The sequence below is a fragment of the Octopus bimaculoides genome, chromosome 3 (genome assembly GCF_046866305.1).
Source record: "Octopus bimaculoides isolate indiv1 chromosome 3, ASM4686630v1, whole genome shotgun sequence".
Classification (NCBI taxonomy): domain Eukaryota; kingdom Metazoa; phylum Mollusca; class Cephalopoda; order Octopoda; family Octopodidae; genus Octopus; species Octopus bimaculoides.
The window spans coordinates 92,857,487-92,879,986 of record NC_142930.1 but is presented as its reverse complement, the minus strand read 5'-3'; the positions used below and the strand labels follow the sequence as shown (position 1 = coordinate 92,879,986).

Here is a 22,500-nt window from a genome sequence, read left to right as displayed (position 1 = left end):
TATATATATATATATATATATATATATATATATATATATATATATATATATATATATGTGTGTGTGTGTGTGTGTGTGAGTGTTTACGTGGCAAATTACATACCAAATTTATGCAAATTGCCAGTTCCATATATAAGTATATAGCAACGAGCAAACAAGTGTAAATTTTACAAACAAACAAAAAAATATATAACAATGTATACGATATTCTACAAAACAACATCCGTTGGTAAAAATCTACAGGAATGCTGATGAAGTATTTGAAGAGTAATTCTATTTAGGAACCTCTAATGATTTTATAAATATGAACATGTGTACAAACTAGTCAAGAGTGAACATATGTACGTTGGTGGCGCTTATAGAATTTGCGACACGATAATTGGAATTTTTAGTGTATCCTATTCATTAGTAAATATTCTATATCTTGCTTTGATTGCAGGTTTATCTAAAGGAGAGACTTCATGCAAATGTCAAGTCAAACATAGCTCATCACAAGGCTTCTAATATAAGTGCTAATGCATCGTATTAGTACGGTCTTTCAGACCTATATTGTCAGTGATTTTGCCATTCTGGCAGAGGAACAATTGGTATGATTTTCAAAAGCTGTTTTATGGGCAGATCATGACTCTTATTTAGATTTTGCTTGATCTAACAAAAGCTTTCCATTATGTGAATAAGATATCCTTGTAGAAAATATTCTGAGAACTTAGTTTTTCCAAATCCTTTTGTATTAATAATTATGTAATCTCAATATGAACTGGTAGCTTGTCAGTGGGAAAATGTCGGCACCATTTTCTGTAGATTATATCGAACATAGTGACATCCACACTCTCACTTTCTTTCCTTTGTCTTTGTAAGTTGTTGTTCCTCTGGCTCACACTATTACCTCATTCCTTTTTTACAATATAATTTGATTACCAATCCTCTGGTTGTATTTTAAATCTCTGGCATTTTGAGGTCAATGCAGAAGTCTTTCATTTCGGATTTCCTCGATCTGTGTAGACAACTGCCACTTATTTACATATACTGTTGAAAATGCCAAATTTCGCGGATCGTATTTCTGTAAGTGCTTAACAGTAACATGGGCAAGAACGTTGCAATTTGTTGCCAGCCACAGAAAATGCAAACATGAAGTGAGCTATCTTAACTGAAAGAACTGAAAGGAGCAGGAAAATTTATCTATCTGGGTAACATACTGAGAGTTATTGATCCTAGATAGAGAAATATCACTAAGGCTTCAAAAAGCAACTCATTCGTCCAGAACACTTGAGCTCCTTCTCTGGACACAACAAGACATTATGGGGTAAACAAAAGTTACTGTTTATGACGTCAGTATATCCATTATATTACCTTCCTTCTTGTGAGAAGTATGGACCCTTTAAGAATATCATGTAATGGTTCTTGAGTTCTTTCATCAAAGATATATGGCATATATACTGGATGTCAGTGGGTTCTCAGGAACTTCTGAAATGACCTAAATCTTGAGCATTACGACAATGGTTCATAAGCAGTATTTTATGCTGAGTTCGATATATTGTACGAATGAATAATCAACAGATCTCGAAACATTTGTTGTATGGTGAAATTCCATTTAAAGAGAGGCCTGAGCATGCACCAAAGCATTGGTTTCGGGATTGTGAAAAATCATTCTTATAAATACTTCAAATATGATAAAAAAATTAAGGACTTTACGCCTAACTTCCGAGAATGTTACTAAATTTGCTGGCACCTGAATAAATCTGGCGAATTCTTCGGTCTATAACAAGCAATATGAGGAAAATAGTATTACGTGTTTGATGAAGTAACTTTTTCTTCTCAGAATGTCAAACGAAATCTCTGTGTCTGACTATCTGCCTGCATGTTTATAATCTATCTATCTGTCTATCTATCTATCTATCTATCTATCTATCTATCTATCTATCTATCTATCTATCTATCTATCTATTTATCTATCTATCTATCTATCTATCTATCAGTCTATCTATCTATCAGTCTATATATATAAATATATATATATATATATATAATTCAAAATACAAATTCATAAGAATATTTTTTCTGGTTTGGGATTTTATTGCCCTTTTATCACATAAGAAGTCCACATAGTGGTCTTCTCTCCGTGTATAAAGTTTTATGCACTCATATATATTATAAAAATACTTATGTCTTCTGACTTCTTTTTTTTACGCATGGTATAAATTATTATTTTACCCTTGTATTTATATATATATATATGTACACATACACACATCTCTCTCTCTCTCTCTCTCTCTCTCTCTCTCTCTCTATATATATATATATATATATATATATATATATATATATATATATATATATATATATATATATCTTTCTATCTGTCTGTCTGTCTGTCTGTCTTTATATATACATACATACATACATATATATATATATATATATATATATATATATATATATATATATATATATATGCCTGGGCGCACACACATACATGTATGTGGGTGCGTTTGTGTGTCTGTATACGCGTGCGTATGTATGTATATGTTTGCCTATGAACAAAATTCATAAACGTAAATTTAACCACCATCCTTCAGATTAAATGAATACCTTAAATAAATAGGCGTGACATTGTTAAAATTCCTTACCAATGGATCCAAAATTTCTAACTTTACCATAATGTCAGTCCATCTTTAACCCAGCTCGACAGCAGATTATCTTTAATGTGTTCTGGTTTATTGTCCCTCCCATACAAGATTACCTACTTTTATGTGATACCAGCATTTCCCCACCGAGCCATTTTCCTGTGTTGTATTATCAATATTAACCAATGAGAATTCTTGCATTTTCAGGGCTATTTGTGACATGTTATATATATGTATATATAGTATACACATAGTATATATATATATATATATATATATATATATATATATATATATATATATATATATATATATATAAGGATTCACTTTTCGTAATGAGATAAAAGACCAAGGCTGTGTATAATATAGAACATTTATAAATAGAATGTCTTACAGCTGTTTCCAGGATATTTATTATATTCCTTCATCGGAGACGGTGTGAGAGGGAGATTAAGCAATATTTAGTTTAGTTAAGATACGAAATAGAGAGTGAATGTAGGGATATTGTATTTGTAAATCCAATGTTTAGGCAGAATGGTATACATATCATATGTATACCATACCATATGTATACCATACAATATGTATACCATACCATATGTATACCATACCATATGTATACCATACCATATGTATACCATTCTGCCTAAACATTGGATTTACAAATACGATATCCTTATATTCACTCTCTATTTCCTATCTTGCAAGGGTCTTCTTCAGTTTCCGTCTACCGAATCCACTCATTCAGGCTTGGTCGACCCCAGGCTATAGCAGAAAATATTTGCCCAAGGTTCTACGCCGTAGGACTGAACCAGGAACTTTGTGGTTGAGCAACCAGCTTGCTGTCTCACTGCCACGCCTGTAAATGTTTCTAAAGATATTCATATGTATATATATATATATATATATGTGTGTGTGTGTGTGTGTGTGTGTGTGTTTGAGTGTGTGTGTGTGTGTGTGCGTATTTGTGTGTGTGTGTGTATGTGTGTGTATGTGTGTGTATGTGTGTGTATGTGTGTGTACTTGTGTGAGTATATATGTTTATGCGTGAGTATATATGTTTATAGTGTGTGTGTGCACAAATATAGAAATATATATGATATCTCAATAAGTGCATGTGTTTCTCATTTAGAAGTAATCTTTTGAACACTTTCATTGAAGCTTTATATATTAGATATTATATACACACCCATACACTTATACGTACATGCACAATTACACACATATACGCGCGCGCGTGCGTCTATATACCTCCAGCTATTTAGATAAACAATAAAGTACAATTACTTCTATGATTTATGTAACCTAATATGATATACGTAAACACAAACACTCATGTTTAACTACATAAGCAAAATATTAACATAATCTGCTTACTGGAACTTGGTTGATTTCAAATTTAGCTACGCACTCTTTCTCTCTCAATCTCTCTCTCTCTATGTCTCTGACTCACTCACTCATTCGCTCACTCATGCTTTCATTTACTGTCTGTCTGTCTGTCTCCCCCAATATATTCAGCTTTATCTCTACCTATACATGCACATTCCTTCGAGTTTGGACTCGAATCTTGATCAACTTGTCGCGGTATCTACAAAACAGACAGCATGCGTTGGGTATTGAAACCTGACAAATTATCTTCCTCTTACGGTGAAGCACAGTCGAATGAAGGAAAAGGAAACAATCTCACTATGAAACCATAATATATACGTATAGACACACGCACAGACGCATGCACTGACACGTACGTTTACACAAACATTTACACAAACATTTACACACACACACACACACACACACACACACATACACACACACACACACACTCACACGCACTCTCACACACACACACAGACACACACACACAGACACACTCATATAAATTTGGTTTTATGAAAATTTACAAGAATCAACATTAGATTAAAGAAGTACTCGATACTTTAAGTGGAGTACATATTTATTAACTTTTACATGGAAATGGTAGGCAGCTCCTTCAAAGTTTCGTCTTCCTTGCCTTCATCGGACTGTGATCTCCTGTAGTTCTTTAGATAGTTTTTTGAAGGTTGTTCTTTTTATGGTAGGTAGCCACGCGAAGTAGCTGTATAGCAAGGGACGATTATAGGAGGATAGGAGGCAATTTTGTGGTGTTAGGATAGGAACTGAATGGAAGATAATGTGAAGATATTTTTGCTTTTGCTTTGATACTGAAATTTTGTAGTTGTTTAGGATTCAGTGAGGTGTGAACGTAAAGCGGTAAACGGGTGTATTATACGCAGGTTATGACATTCCTCTTCCTCGCATATTAGTTTGAATTTTCTGGAATTGAAATTTCTGGTATTCACAGAAGGATTTTCTGGTATTTTAGGATTCACAGTATGTTTGTAGATTGTGCAGTTGGTCACTCAGCATAAACTAGACTGAAGATAAACTTGATGTTGGTAGCAATTAAGTATAAAGGAATTTTAAAGTATTTTCCGAATGTCTGGAATGAGGAGACTATGTAACTATAAATACTCGTTAGAATTTTCTAAACTGTTTGTAGTCTGACTATTTATATTTATAGTATATGATTCTAGGCAAATGCATAATGGATGCCTATGGATCTAGGTGAATGCATCAGGGTGATGTATTTTTCTATAGCTTTATGACTTTGTTGAGAGATACAGATGTATAAGCAATATATTTGCTTATATACACAATATATATATGCATATCCACATGCGTTACAAGTATTGACTTTTTGTTGTTTTTGGTTTTAGAAGTTTTATCTTTAAATCCAATTTCATTCGCCTTTTGAGTAGTTTGTTCTTTTTCACAGCCAAGAGGCGGCGTTGGTGCTGCTTCCTTCAGGAGCTGTGGTTTCCATTTTGGTTCTTACGCCTTTATGGATGTCTTTGGTAACATATACAAAGTTGGTTGCATTAGTATTGTTGCCTTCTTTTGACGGGTTTTCATTTGTGGCTTCAACATTGGTGCTGATCGCTGCTTGGCATTTCACTTGGAGTACTAATACTTTGTGGTCCTGTCAAGTTCAGAGGAATGAATAATTTGATATTTTTCTCACTCTGATTCCACTTCAGATTTTAAAAAATCCGTTGCTTTTAGGGGTCGCTGCAAGCAGGTTTTGTTGGGTGGCCCGTTTTCTAATATGGTCAACGCCCGGAGAAACAGTTCTGTCTCGGCACTCTTCGAGATTCTCGAAATTTTAGCTGCGCTACTTACCTCTTTCTTCGTGATGTGTGTTTATATGTATGATTAGTTCATCAGCGCAGAAGGAGAGAGAAGGAGAGAAGGAGAGAAAGAGAACGAAGGAAAGCAATAACGAAGATATGAGAGAAGAGAGAGGGGAGTCAGTGGAGAAGGGAGGGAATAAGTTGAGAGTAAGAGTAAGTTGAGAGGGAGAGTAGGCTGAGAGGGGAAGCCAAGTGGAGGGAGAAAGAGGAGAGTAAGAGGGTATATGGGGAAAGCTAGGAGAGGGGAGAGTAAATTGAGACGAAATAGTGGGTTGGGATAGAGAGAAGAGCAAGTGGAAGGAGGAGAGAAAGGTAAACAAAGGAAGAGCGCAGATATTGTGGGTAAATGAGAGGATAAAAAGGAGATCGGCTAGGAGGAGGTGAGCGTGAAGTGGCGGTAAGTGGGTTGAGAGAGATGAGAACCAGTGAAAGGGGGGAAAAAAGGAAACTGGTGTAGAAGCATAGGGACAGTGACAGGATTGAGGGTTAGAAGACAAAGAGGGGACTAAGAGAGTGAGGGTTATTTAAGGAGATTGTAGAGGGACAGGTGTTAGGTGGAAGAGAAAAAGCTAAGAGAGTGAGGAGGTACGGGGAGAAAACAAAGAAAATGGAGAGATCGGGGAGGTTGGAGAGAAAGTGAGAGAGATATTGAATGAGTGAGTGAGGGTGTATTGTGGGTGTGTGTGTGTGTGTGTGTGTGTGTGTAAGTGTGTGTGTGTGTGTGTGTGTGTGTGTGTGTGTGAAAGAGAGAGAGAGAGAGAGAGAGAGAGAGAGAGAGAGAGAGAGAGAGAGATGTATATAAAAGAAAATGTTTATAAGCTCATGCTTTGCATGAAAATAATATATAGTTTATTTGTAAACAGCGAAAGATATCAAAACTGCGTAATTTAAAATTTTCCAAGTTTTCATGAGTACGCAGAGAGAGGAGGATCTTTTGACAGTTCTGTATACGACACTTAGACCAAGGTTTTTCGTCGAAGATTCTTTCTACTATAAAATGAACGACCGAACAAAATTATATTTTTGCGTGATATATAGATAGTTGCACAAAACAAAATTTAATTTTTTTTTTTTGCTTTTGGTCAATGAGTGTTTTTTCCTATTTGCATCTATCTAGAAATCAAAGGAAATGACTTCTATTCTCTTCACATTTACCTTTTGTGGCCTGGACATCAATGTTTTCAAACTGACCTATTTTCCATTACATTTCAGAGAGATTCTGCTCTGAGCTGTTGAAGCAGAAATACTGTTATAGCAAATATTCTGCTCGATACAACAGATTTTCTTGTTAGTTGACTGACCTTAGCCACTTGTAGATGTCGCTTGCTGGCTGACAATATGTGCATCTCTGATCATAAGCAGGTGTAGTGGGAGAGTATCATAACCATGTGTTGAGAGAAATTCTATGGGGTTTGAATGAATGTAACAAATGCAAACTTTGAACGAAATGCAAACGAAATATCAGACATTTTTCATACTTTCTAGGGGTAAGCAAACGGGAAATAACAGTTACTACCCAAGGACAAAAATTGTGTTTCTGGGTAAAACACGATTCTATATAAAGCTGGCAGAAACATTAGCACATCGGGCTAAATGCTTAGCGGTAGTACGTTCTGTGTTCAAATTCCGCTGTGGTCGACTTTGACTTTCATCTTTTCGATAAATTAAGTACCAGTTATGTACTGCGATCGATCTAATCGGCTGGCTCCTCCCTAAACATTTCGGGCCTTGTACCTAGAATAGAAAATAATATAAGGTTATTGCGATCTATTCGCAGGAGCATAGCAAAAGACACTTTATATCATCAGAACGTTGTACGTATGTCACTAATATATACACAAACACACACACACACACACACACACACACACACACACACACACACATATACATACCCATACGTATATATTTAGACATAGTGGAGGCGCAATGGCCCAGTGGTTAGGGCAGCGGACTCGTGGTCATAGGATCGCGGTTTCGATTCCCAGACCGGACGTTGTCAATGTTTATTGAGCGAAAAACACCCAAAGCTCCACGAGGTCCAGCAGGGGATGGTGGCGAACCCTGCTGTACTCTTCCACCACAACTTTCTCTCACTCTTTCTTCCTGTTTCTGTTGTACCTGTATTTCAAAAGGCCAGCTTTGTCACACTGTGTCACGCTGAATATCCCCGAGAACTACGTTAAGGGTACACGTGTCTGTGGAGTGCTCAGCCACTTGCACGTTAATTTCACAAGCAGGCTTTTCCGTTGATCGGATCAACTGGAATCCTCGACGTCGTAAGCGACGGAGTGTCAGCAACAACAATATTTAGACACGTACACACATACGCACTGACACATGTACATTGACATATATACATACATATTGACATACGAGGGTAATCCCAACAGTAAGGTCTCCGAAGCGCTGGGGACTCAGGGAAACTGCGCGTGCAGTTATTGGCAACACTGCTGTGTTTGTTGTGCAAGAACTGTGCCTGCCTCTGTACATGCTTCGCTGCCACGCCCAGTTTTGGCTTGGCAGTCGTATCTGATAGAGCTCCCGACTGGCGCTACCGCTAAGTGTGAAGTTCGCGTAGTTATTCGGTTTTTGAACGCAAAAGGTATTAAACTGATTGAAATTCATCGCCAGTTAACGGAAGTGTATGGCAAGTCGTGCATGGATGTAAAAAAAAACGTCTGCAAGTGGTGTAAGAAGTTTGCAGCTAGTCGTACTGCAAGTCACGACGAAGAAAGAAACGGGCGACCATCAATTTCCGACGAGACAGTCTCGAAGGATGAGCAAATCCTGCGTGAAATCAGCGGATCACTCTGGATGATCTCGGCATTTTGGTTCCTGAGGTTTCCTGAAGTACCAGTCATAGGGCTTTGAGTGAAAAGTTGCAATATCGGAAGGTGTGCGCAAGATGGATCCCACGAAGACCATAAACGGCAACCCACCGTATAGTTCGGACTTGACATCCAGTGACTACCACCTGTTCCCTAAGTTGAAAGAACATTTGGCCGGTACGCGTTTCAGCAACGATGATGAGGTGAAAGATGAGGTTCAATGCTTTCTAAACGACATGGCGGTGAACTGGTATGACACGGGCATACAAAACCGCCCCAGCGCCTAAAAAATACATCTATCTCTGTCTTACATTTATGACAAGCATGTGGCAGATATATGTATATATTCGTTTATTTATCTATTTATATATTTATTTATTTAATCTTTTATACCTCTACCTCTATTTCTCATAAATATCACAGGTAAGTGCATATATGTCTCTTGTGTGTGTATTGCTCTGTATGTATCTTTGTATTATTTACGGTTGTATGTGTCTTTCCATCACACTTACCAAGTCACCTATAAGAATGTTGAACTTGCCGTTGTCCACAATCGCTGCGTTCATGTGAACAAGGTAGAGACCCTAGGTTCGGTATAATGGAAGTGAAGAATCTGGACCATACAGTTCTTCGTTTCTAGCCAGAATTCAGTGTCTAAAACGGGTAACCTATAGTTAGGGTGCTTACTAGGGTAGTCTATGGTTATTTATGTACTCTGGTGGATGGAGTTAGCTATTTGCTGGGTGCTCTCCATAGTGTTAGCTTCTAGATCATTAACATTGTCTTGTAGGGGTGCTCTGAAAAAAGTTGGTGTCATATCTGTTGTACTACTATCTATCATGTCATTTCTTTCTCTGGTTACCGTCTCCTTGGTTGTGTAACAACAAAAGACACAAGGAACTAAATACGGCTTCCTAGTTGTATTGATATTTACACTTCTTAGTTCATTTGTATCCATCATACATTAACGACTATCTTCGTGAAGGTTGGACTCATTAAAGTTCTATATATATCAATACTTTATTTCTAATTCTGATTAGGTAATTCGATGCTGTTTTAGGCAGTTAAAAATATAAGACAAAATTGATAAACAAACAAAAATAAATTTAAATTTTCATACAAAACCGAAGAAATTTAATATTGGTGTAATTTACAATTACATCACAAATCGTAGTGACTTCATTAAAATTAGGTAAAATCACACCGTTCATTATCTTCAGCACTCAGCACTGAATAACCATTTTAATCTCAGGGTAAATGAGATAATCGTACAGATCAACTTATTCTTCACTGCCTGTAACGATACGGTGTATACATTACCATCATCCCACAGTTATTCGATTTCCATACTAACTGAAATACTAGAACTTCCATGTTTCTTGAATTATTCAATAATGTCAGATTTTCCTTTCCTTACATGAATTACCGATCCATTTACAGACCCGAGATAGTGAACCTCGCATATTGCTTTCTTTCTACTATCCTTTTTATCCATTAGGAATCCAGTTTACTTCATTTTATCAGCACGTTGTCTCTAAAAGGTTTCTTGATACAAATATCTAATGGTCACTAAAAGAAAACTTACTAGTTCGTCATGGTTTACTGCTATGTCAGTATTTTGTGATCAAACTTTATAAAGTTCAACAGATTTGATCGTAGACGAGTAAAGTAATTTACCTCCGTGGTCCACTAGCTTGTAAGCTCACAATTTCATTTCACCACTTTCTACTCATATTTATCCACGACCTAATGTTTGTATGAATAGTAGATGTGAAAAATTAATTTCCTTACTTTGACAATTACACGCAGGACAGTGTGTTGGAGTTAGTTAGTTATCTGTAAAAAATTAGGATTGTCTTTTACACAAATTACTTATCTGTGGTGCAGAAGATTATAAAGTGGCCCGACAGACTGAAGTTACATAGTTAAATGTGATTGGATGGAGTTTTAAACAGAAAAGAATATTATTTTAAGACTGTTCATAAGACGAAAGAATGAAGTTTTCTTGTATGTTAGCGTGGTTTTGCATACATGTACACCTAGACAATGCATTATGCACCGGACATATCTCGGCGTCCATGATTGGAAAATAAGAAGGTCGGCGATTGTCGTACGCTGAGGACGGGTAATTACCCAGAAACTCGAGTCACATTACAATTCTTCCCTTTCAATTTGTGGTTTACTGTTCAATTTAGAAAACCCCCTCCTATACCTGTTTCTGTACCCATCCCTTAATACCATTCTAACATATCAGCCCACCTCACACACATCACAGATATTCATTACTTACATTCTTATCTCTTCCTACCCCTCCTCTACTCCCCCCTCCCCCACCCCTCTACCCCTCTACTCCTCCCCTCTACCCTTCCTTCTCTACTCCTCCCCCTCCACTCCTCCCCCTCCACTCCTCCCCTCTACTCCCCCTCTACTCCTCCCCTCTACTCCCCTCTACTCCCCCCTATGTTATTCCCCTACCCACTCTACTCCTCCTCCCCTCCTCCCCTCCTCTACTCTCCCCCCACCCCTTCATACTATCTTGACCACCAACTACACTCCTTTTTTTTTTTACCTTTTTTTCACTTTCTTACACTTATTTCACTTTCTCTTCTTGTTTTCATTTCCTCTTCCTCTTCCTTTCCTGCTTCTTTTCTCACCTTTTCTTGTGACTTCTCTCTTCATTTTAGCATCTGTTTTCTCTATTCACTTAATACTACCAGTACATTCTCGAATTTTCATTCACACCACAAGACCCCTTTGAATGAACAGCACATAGAATCTACGTCTCCACACTTACCATTTGTGATGACAAAATATAAACTCCTATTGGAATTTACATACCACGGACAGGAAGCATTTCTACCACTTCTACACACCACTTCCCTTAATAATGGAACTAAAACATTTTTATACACTTTTATTTTTATTTCTACATTCATTCTCTTATTTCCCTATATACTTCTTATTTGCTTCCTTTTCCAAAATAACACCTCAAATTGAACTCTAATCTATTTAACATCACACATCGTCTCTGATGAAAGGATATCCCTAATATCCCAGAAACAGCTGTAAGACTAACTTCCTCTTTATAAATAATCCTGAAAATTTCACGCAGCCTTGGTTTTGTTTTCTCATTTTATTTAACACACACACACACACACACACACACACACACACACACACACACACACACACACACACACACACACACACACACGCACACACACACACACACGCATATGAATAAATATAGTTCAAATTTAATGAAAACAAAAGACGAAGACAGGTGTAGGAACAACAAGCAGGTGTAATAGTTTAACCTCCGGAAGAATGGAAAACTCTTTTACGCTTCGAGTCTACGCTTTTCGAGAGAAAGGATTAAGAGGGAAAAATTAGAGAGAGAATGAAAAAAATAACGGAGAGAGAAAAAATGTGTAGGGAATAACAGTTCAACACGATGTTATTTTCTCCGAATTATTAATTTATATTATCTGATTAGGGATGGAACAAACATTGGTATCTGTTTTTACTGACATATCATAGGAGTAGGTGTATGAGCATACCGGCAAGCATTGAAAGGAAAATAAAAGCAGCATGATGTTTGCAAATATAACCACGAATTGAATGATAATTTTTGGGTGTGAATGTACCATTCATAGAAAAAAGGGCATGAAATATATGCATACATGCAATTTTTTTAAATGTATAAAAAAAAAATGTATAGCAAAAACAAATGCCAAGTAAAATAATAACATTTAAAGTATAAGCATATGCATCATTATATGATTTTGAAATAGAATTTGAATTGAACATTTTCAGGTGTGCCACCGTAGTCGTGATTGCTGATAATTCTTTTCTCCTGTCTGTGTTCCAGTATATAACTTTCCATATGCATTTATGCATACGAAAACAAGTTTATGCATGTGAAGTGAGATACGTCTTCAATATTTGTAGTGAGCAATAAACCATGAAGCTATATTTATTAACTATTGTATTGACTTATGGAGACTTCCACGCCTCATTGCCTAATAGTTCCGCCAAGAATTTATTTCTAGCTTTATTTTTTGCTTTGACCATGTTTCATCGATTAACAAAGTTTTCTGTTTCTAGTTGTTTTGCCGAACCAAACTGTTAAAAATATTTTATATTTATTTAAGTTATATACTCAAATTTATCTTAACTTTCTATTATTGATGTCACTGCACTCGATTGCAGATATAAAAATGAGAATAATATATGAATATATTAATATACGGTACACAATGAAATTTTTGTTGATAAACATAAATGTGTAAATTATTCAGCAATGCTCAAAATATATTTACACAAATACAGATGCGCCAACATGTACGCACGCATGTACATATATGCATGTATGTGTACGAAAGAGAGTAGATAGCTAATACATGTAGTTTATCACTTAATCGATAATAAAGATTCTTTGCTTCACTAATATTCGTTTTCTTGTTACATTAACTACATACTCTATGTCAGCCAATCATCAGATTGCAACTTTTGCATCGCCGAATACTGTAAATTGAATGTTTGTAGGAATGATTTCCAAACTTTTGTAGTTCAGCACTCATTTTCACGGACTATTTCTTCTCTTATGTGCCTCTTTCTAGATATTTGCATGGACTAATGCTGCCGTGTTAAATTTTTATAGAAATTAATACAGAATGCAAAAATTTCTATATATCAAAATTATAGTGGACCTTGCCGTATCATCAGCTGTTTCTGCTCATCAATATCATAGTTGTTTGATTCATATTTTTACCCAACAAGCATTTAAATTAGAAATATATATTTTAAATTTAGTATAAAAATGTTTTCCTATATATATATATATATATATATATATATATATATATATATATATATATATGGCCGTCGAGCGTGCAACATCTATATACCGCTCTGTGCCTGTGAAATCCTGTATCCCTGCCATAAGGCTTTTTTCCACACACGGCAGCTTAATTTAATTCGTCCTTAGTCGAAAGACACCTGTTATTTGTATTTGTGTAACATTCTCCGTTTTTTTCCGTCCTTGTTATCGTATACATTCGCTGCTTTCTTCCAAGGAATCTAATGCCCTTAGCTTAGTTTTTTCCTTGGGGCTGGCCAGATTGGAGCAATCTGGAGTATAACCAGCCGAAATTGCAATGATAATCTGAAACTCGACTGAGGAAAGAAAAGTCCGAATGCCCCCCCCCCCTTTTTTCTTTGTATTGTCTATCTGGATGTTTTGTTGTCCCTTTTTTGTATCAGGTAACTGTCTGGATGTTTTGCGCTCTTGTCCCATTTTGTATGTATATATATATATATATATATATATATATATTTACATAATGGACTCTCCCGTCGTTGTTTATAGTGATCAAATGTTTGTCCAGGCATAAGCTCCCTTCCTCCATCAGATCGACACTACCTGCATAGGTCCAATGGGTGCCACATATCAGATGTCAAAATAGTGGCAGTGCAACCTGAAATGAAGTGCTTTGCTCAAGAGCGCAATGCATCACTCGGTCTGGGACTCGAACCCACGATCTCGCAATCATAAGTGCAACACCCAAACCACTAAGCCATGCACTTTCACACTATGTATATATATATATATATACAAGTGGAGGCGCAATGGCCCAGTGGTTAGGGCAGCGGACTCGCGGTCATAGGATCGCTGTTTCGATTCCCAGACCGGGCGTTGTGAATATTTATTGAGCGAAAATACCTAAAGCTCCACGAATCTCCGGCAGGGGATGGTGGCGAACACTGCTGTACTCTTTCACCACAACTTTCTCTCACTCTTACTTCTTGCTTCTGTTGTGCCTGTAATTCAAAGGGTTAGCCTTGTCACACAGTCACGCTGAATCTCCCCGAGAACTACGCTAAGGGTACTCGTGTCTGTGGAATGCTCAGCCACTTGCACGTTAATTTCACGAGCAGGTTGTTCCGTTGATCGGATCAACTGGAACCCTCGATGTCGTAAGCGACGGAGTGCCAACAAAAACATACACATACATATGTGTGTGTGTGTGTGTGTATGTGTATGTGTATCAAAATAAAAATAAAACCATGAACCTTCTAAATTCTCAGTGTTCTAATGGGTCCTCTTGCTGTTTGCTGCTACCATGGGAGTTCACCACGTTCTCATAGAAACCCTACTAAGTATTTTGAGAACCAATAAGGCTAGAGCCTCTAAAAGTCTCTAATGTGCTAACTAAAGTTAACCGTGATGATGGTGCATTGGCTAAGAATTATCAGTAACGAGAATAGTGTTGTTTGTGTACAAACACATTCATACTAACAGGTACAAATATATCTGTATGGATATGCATGTGCGTGTGTATTTGTGTGTGTGTATTTGTGTGTGTGTTATTATTAGGGAGAAATATTTCGTTACTACTTAACATGTTGATACATTGAATTTTCAGTCGGTTCTTTTGTGTCATATTATTTTGGATGCGCATTTATCCATGTGTCTGGATATATTCTCATTGTACTGGAAATTATTTTTTTAATGTCACTTAGAACAGAACTTGTACATCTTTATTAAACTGAAACGCTGTAATATTTCGGATATTGTTCTATAGTTTAAAACCTTAGGGATTAAAGTCAATGATAAAGTCTATCTATCTATCTATCTATCTATCTATCTATCTATCTATCTATCTATCTATCTATCTATCTATCATCTATCTATCTATCTATCTATCTATCTATCTATCTATCTATCTATCTATTTCTCTATCTATTTCTCTATCTATTTATCTATCTATCTGTCTGTCTGCCTGCCAGTCCGTCTGTCTGCCTGTCTACCTGTCTGTCTACCTGTCTGTCTACCTGTCTGTCTACCTGTCTGTCTACCTGTCTGTGTGTCTGTCTGTTTGCCTGACTGTTTGTCTGTCTGAGTGTCTGTCTACCCATCTGTCTGTCCGTCTATCTAAAAGTTACCATTTGCACGTGATTTGTATGAATATACGCAGTGAGGTATAAGTGTTTTATTTAACGGGGAATGTATATATGTATATTATTATCATTATATACATAGTGATCTTACCACCTTGTTATTTATTTGAGAAAGTTCTTAATATATGTACCTTCGCATATATACGTAAAAAAATGAAACAAGTAACCAAGCAAACAAGTCACATATTTACTAAGGCCGTACATTTGTGCACAAATGAATACACACGACCCCCACTATTTGACATCACATAACATTCATAACAGCTTATCTTTGGCATTTTTTTCAGTAACAATTTTGCGCCTTTCATTTGAATATCAATTTACTAACTAAATTTCCACTTTCTTTTGAAGAAATCATAAACTTTTAGATTGAAATATTTTTCATCACAGAAAAGTAAATGTGTTATGAGCTTATTCCACTTTTTATGGTTTGAATGCGACGTTATATATATATATTTTTTGTAACTAATTTGACGCTAATATTAAGCCAGCGAAATAAAATTGAAGTTATTGACAGAATCAAAGAGATTTGTGTTTTGAAGTCCGGTAGAGTTGGCACCATAGAATACAGTCGTCTTAAATTCTAAGTGCCCTCCCTTCTCATTTATAGTTTCGATCGCTTCGGTGATTAACCCCTTAGCTGCATTAATTTTGTGCAAATTTTTCTTATCCGATTGCAATACATTTCTGCATAACACTGGAAGGCTTTCAGAGCGTGAGTAAAGTTCCGGGTTCGGAACTATTTTATTCCCCCCAACCCCAAAAAGGTAAAAGAAAAAGACTAATTGGAGAAGCATATGAACGTTTCTCTTAAAAAATTAAGAAATATTTAGCTTATGTTTAGTAGAAACAGAGTAAAGGAAATTTCAATTGAAGACGTGTCATAATTTATTTTGTTTGACTCAGCGATTTATTGGTGTGGTTTATATCTTTTGCCGGTATACAAGCGCACACACACATATACATACATACATACATACATACATACATACATATATATACACACTCTCACACACAGAACATACATACTTCTTCAGAGTTTCCGTCTACAAAATCTCCCTCAGAAGCTTATGGTAGAAGCTTTATATGGTAGCAGGAACTTGCTAAAATTGCCGTGTAGTAGGATAAACACGGGAATTATGCAAGTGTGAAGCATGACTAACTAACCGAAAAAGAAATTATATAGTTCTTTCTAGCTGGATCATTAATGACGAAAGTTGTAGGCTCTTAAAAATGTCATGTCGGTGAATCAGTTTCAGTTTTATGTTGGACTCATTTCACTTAACTTTCATCGTTATTATAGTCATGAAGGTTAATTCAACTTGTTTGTGCTCCCCTGTAAATATATGACCCTGTACTTGCTTGAAAACAAACACTATTTCGCAATAGAAAACAAGCCGTCACTCTGACCTAACCTCTTTTCTTGATCTATCGAATAATCTTGCATTGAAATTATTTGTCCGTCATTGTACGAAGAACGTTCATTTCTGTTCTCATTGCTGGTTTTTGCAAGCTAAGAATCCAACTGTTATTTTCCAGTGTATGTACCCTTCTGATAATTTAGTTTCAGAAACAGGAAAAGTACCTAACAATTATTTTTGTCTATCGGACATTGTGTCTGACAAAAAAATTGTCCTTCATTTAATCACAAACAATTAAGTACAGTAACTACACAGCCAAAAAAAATGTTCGAAAATTTAAAAATAAAGAATTGTTTCAATAAAATTTGGCCAGATGTGGTTTTCTTGGTCGGAATATTTGAAAACTATGAATTCTAAGGACGTCTTCATATTCTTGCATAAACATATTAGCAGTTATAAGAAAACCCACAGAAAAATAAAACGATTGTATTTGGGAAATTTCCTGTGAAATCCGAAGATCCAACATGCATCAATATGAGTGTACCGATAATGAATTAAACTATATATGATTCATTGTGTAAGAAGTATTCATTGGTGCTTATTGATATTTCATCGACGTTGACAATCTCCTATTCTATATTCATTAATCCCAATAGTTCTTCATTGAACTGACTGCTTAAGTTAACTAGTTTCAGCAAGACTCATAGCAATTTTTTCGCTTGAACATACTGATGATTTTATTTTGTCCAAGTTATTTCTCAGCCAAGTATGAGTAAATGAATCTCATTTCCCATTATGTCATTTCCATCATTACTAAGACAGTGCGGTCTAATATGACAGAAATTACAGTAAAATTTCTAAAAGGACCATCTACTACGTAGATAATTTCATAGTTGGTTTGACATATTCACCACTGTACAAGATATAATTTGGTTGCACCTGATTGAAAGACCAATTATGAAAAAAATCTCAGTGTAGTGTAATATATTTCTGAATCTGTTGACATGTTCTTTAATATTGATTTTGCCTGATTTCATTCTTGATATGATTAACAATTTTAAAGTAATTTTCTGAAAATCTATTCCTCATTTGCAAAGGGTTAACATTTTATCTATTCACACAACATTATAACCGACATATATTATCAAAATTCAAGAGGCTTAGTGGTACGTTTCCAATATATATATATATATATATATATATATATATATATATATATATATAGATAGATAGATAGAGAGAGAGAGAGAGAGAGTGAGAGAGAGAGAGATATATATAGAGAGAGAGAGAGAGAAAGAGAGAGAAAGAGACAGAGACAGAGACGGACATATATAATAAGATATATATCTTGTTCGTAAATTTCAAAGACGCGAATCTTATATCCAGTTCACCTCACGTGATATTTCTCATTATTTGATAATGCAGCCATCAGTTCATAGAATATGGATTCAGGCACATCGAGTTATAATACATTTCTATATATGATACCCTAAATGTATCTTCTTAAAGGCATATTTGCATTAGATACATAATATATAAAATTGAAAATAAATGTTATGCAAGAATGAGTGATATTGTTATAATCCTGTCTGTATGCTGTGGATGGAATCACCCCAGTATAGACATTCACATACTAATATACGTCCATATGCGTGCTTACCCCCCCCCCCCCCCCCCCCCACACACACGCACATACACACACACACACACACAAATGCACACACAGACACACACATATATATGTATATATACGTACATACTTGCAAGTATTTAGGTGTGTATGTATATATGTATTATTATGCTTATTTCCATTCATATTTTTGCAAATGTACGAGTGCACACACACGCACACACGCACACACACACACACACGAGGGAGTGCTGAAAAGTTCCTGGCTTTGGGTAAAAGAAAGTACAGGAGAATCAGTTATAATTTCATTCAGCATATTCTCCTCTCAGATTCACACATTTATTGCAGCGGAGCTTCAGTTTTCTAAGCCCTGTAAAAGAACTCGTAATGTTGGGCCTCCAGCCCGGCCTTTCGCGACACCTTAAAGCCACGAAGTATCTATGTATTTCATCATTTCTACCTTGAAAACTTAAATTATTTAGTTCTGCTTGTGTTTTAGATATATTGTGACAGAAGTAGCACAGTTTTCGTGAAGAATCTCACCAAAACTGAACTCCACACTCGAGCATTCATTTGAATAGTTTTTTCTTTTTTTTTTTTTTACCACAGAGCGCTTTCGGATAAATCCATGTGATACCTCCTCTGCATACAATTCCTTGTAATCCAAAATATCTTTGTATCTCCAGAGTAATATATTTTCCCCTTGGTATTTTGTTCATTTATTTATTGATTCTACTTTTGCATTTCATATTTATTCATATTTAAATCTTTGTGAGACATGTACCAGCTGGTGATAGAACGACACGCATCGTGTCGCGAACCTTTAAATTAGGCAGTGAAAGTATAAATAACCCTACGTATGAGTACCACATGTGTTTTTTACCGAGCATCTGATGGTGAAAGATCATGTCTTAATAGATAAGTATGTGTGAACTTATCCCATGTTTTTGTATTTGTATTTTGTTTCTTGCTGTTTACAACGAGGGGCTCAACTCCCCTACCCTCTTCATCTAACCCTCTCCTCCTGCCTCTCTCCCCCACCCTCCCTCCTACCACCCCTCCCCTCCCCTCCCCTCCTGCTCCGACTCCTACTTCTTTGTACGTCTCTTCACCTCTCTTCACTCCTACTTCTCTTCACTCCTACTTCTCTTCCCACTTCTCTTCCCACTTCTCTTCCTACTTCTCTTCACTCCAACTTCTCTTCCTACTTCTCTTCACTCCCACTTCTCTTCACCCCTACTCTTTCTCTCCTCCCTCTTACTCTCTCTCACTCTCTTCTCTCGTACTCCCCCCTCTCTCACTCTTACTCTCTACACTCTTACTCTCTTACTCTCTCGCCCTTACTCTCTCACTCTATTCTCTCTTTCCCTCTCTCTCACTCTCTTCTCTCTCACTCTCTTTCTCTTCTTCTCTTTCTCCCCCCCATACCCACCTTCCCCCTCTCTCATATCCACCTTCCCTCTCTTATACCCACCCTCTCTCCTCTCTTCCTCTCTTTCTCTCCCCTCCCATACCCACCTTCCCCCTCTTCTACATCCACCTTCCCCTTCTCCCTTCATCGTCAACACCCCCTCATAAGCTCATCCCACCACACCCAACACACTCCTACTCTACCTTCCCACTCCACCCCATCCAATTGTTAGAAACCAGCTCCTAGTGATTTAAAATATAACTGGTTTCAATGCATCCATCTTATCAAATATTAAAAATAATTTTTTGGGAAGTCAAAGAGGAGAGAAATTAGGAGTTAACAGTTTGTTGACATGTTCTTAGTTCTTGTAAACATGTTCCATTTTTTGTTTCTGCATCAGGTGTCTGGACAAAGATATAGCCGAGGAGAAGCTGCGAAGAAGAAATGTGAGGTAAGTTTCGTCAAGAACTTAATAAATTTGAGTAGGTGGCGCTTCTGTCGATTTCGATGAACGAGTGGTTCAGTTATTCAGCCAATGATTCTGCCTACTCTTAACATTAGAGTGTAATTAGATGAATATTGCACAAACATTTCCATCCTGAATATGATACATAATCATGTTTGAATCTTTGAATTACAAGAATAATACATCTGATTGAAATCTAAGCAGTTTCCCTGTATATTTCACTAAAGCTGCTTGAGGCATCTAGACTTCATAGAGCAATGCATTGTGATCGAATCTAGCAACATATGACTGTAAACGATCTACTTTCGGCTGCTATGCCTGTACCATTTTTCTGAGTTATGCAGAGGTGTTTTGAACCTCCACGCAGATACACAAGTACACAAATGATAGGCTCCAGAAAAATCTGCGATCTTCAGGCAATGTCATACTCTCTCACTTTGAAATGTGAAATAAAGACAATTGTAAATGCTATACAACAACGTTATATCATCTTCCACTCTTCACAATGAAGATGTACTTCGTATTAAGTTTCCGGTCTTAAATGAGTTCATATCCCAGCTTGTGTGAAACAAAGATGAGTTATTCAGATAACACGCTTTTCCAGTAATTTTATGTTTGCCAATCGTAGTAGCATCCTTGAATAGAGCAAACCTTGCGGAAGTGAAATATATTGCTCGGTTTGATTTAAGGATGAAGTCAATCTCCTTTAGGGAGTCAATGACATTTTGAAGTGGATCAACATTCCAACAATTCCTCGATGCTGTCATAACAGTTATGCATCTTTCTCATACAGTAAAATAATCTGTGATTTCTTAGTGCCACAAAACTTTGCAACAATTACGAAATATATTTTTTAAAATGTTGCTTTTTTTAGCCCCTGATTGAGTAACACAATGATCAAGTTCTCTAGTTTTGACTATGCGATTTTATTGAAACAGTGCATTCAGACGCATTCCACTAATGCACATTCTATCTTTTAGGTTTCCTATAATCTATATAATTTAATTATTCCTTCTTTAAAGATAATTATGCGTTATTTGAGTGAAATGCATTTCTAGTCTATGGAGTAAGCAAGTAGAGAACCTTAATCATGTATTTTTGATCATTCTTACAAGAACATAATACTGATGCAAATTGGGATTGGTTGCATAAATTCTGAGTTTTTAGTGCGTTTGGTTGTATTCGTTTACAAAGCCATTAGTCAACAACGCTTCAGTTCTCTCCTTTGCTTCTTTATGCATCAGCACCAAGTCCACAGGTAGATTTTGGATAGTCGGCTCAAAAAGTAATCAAATCTCCATTAAATCATACTTGGCAATGTAATAGCCGATAGAGAAAATCACGGGTTAGTCATGATTAGAACACGCCTTTTATGTTCGATCTGTTGGAAAGCAACAGCAAACAGCAGTTCATAATTCCTCAGAAGGTTACTTGGAAGAGACCAAAGGCACTTCACGAACGAGGCCAGTTTCAGCCACAGTATAATAATTGATACATATCTTATTAGCTGTTGATAGATGGAAAATGAACTCAATCACAGTAGATAAAAGCCTCATGATGTAGGAATAAAACTTTAAAACTCTATAAACTTGTGCTCAAATATTACGTATCTTGGACACATGCTAATATAACACAGACTTTTAATTATCTTTAACCATCTCTAAAATATTTTATGTTAAAGTAGTGTGCCAGGAGCAAATCAATATTTAATGTGTCTTAAATGTGTTGCATTAGGCCGGAAGATGTAGTTATTTACATCACAGACTCAGCTCAATTCAGCTAGCAATGGAGAATACCTTCACTGTACACTGCTTGTACGATACAATGCTAAATGAGCTAAAGATGGAGTTTTATTGCGGTCGTTTGGTAAGATAAAATATCAAGGAAGCCTCGCTCAAATGAAATCATTGTTTTCAGCAAGGAAGGTCACAATGCATAAGTAAGTTGTATATATCCCTAAAAAAATAATCACGGTTAGAAAGAT

At 36.3% G+C, this 22,500-nt stretch overlaps 1 protein-coding gene across 1 annotated transcript in view; it reads left to right on the top strand.

Annotated features, from left to right (window-relative positions):
• LOC106878815 (uncharacterized) overlaps nt 1-22,500 on the top strand; it is a 54,024-nt gene that overhangs the window by 29,385 nt on the left and 2,139 nt on the right. Inside the window, exon 2 of the mRNA XM_014928157.3 lies at nt 20,451-20,501. Coding sequence (XP_014783643.1) covers nt 20,451-20,501 — 51 coding nt within the window. The remainder of the gene's footprint in view (nt 1-20,450; nt 20,502-22,500) is intronic.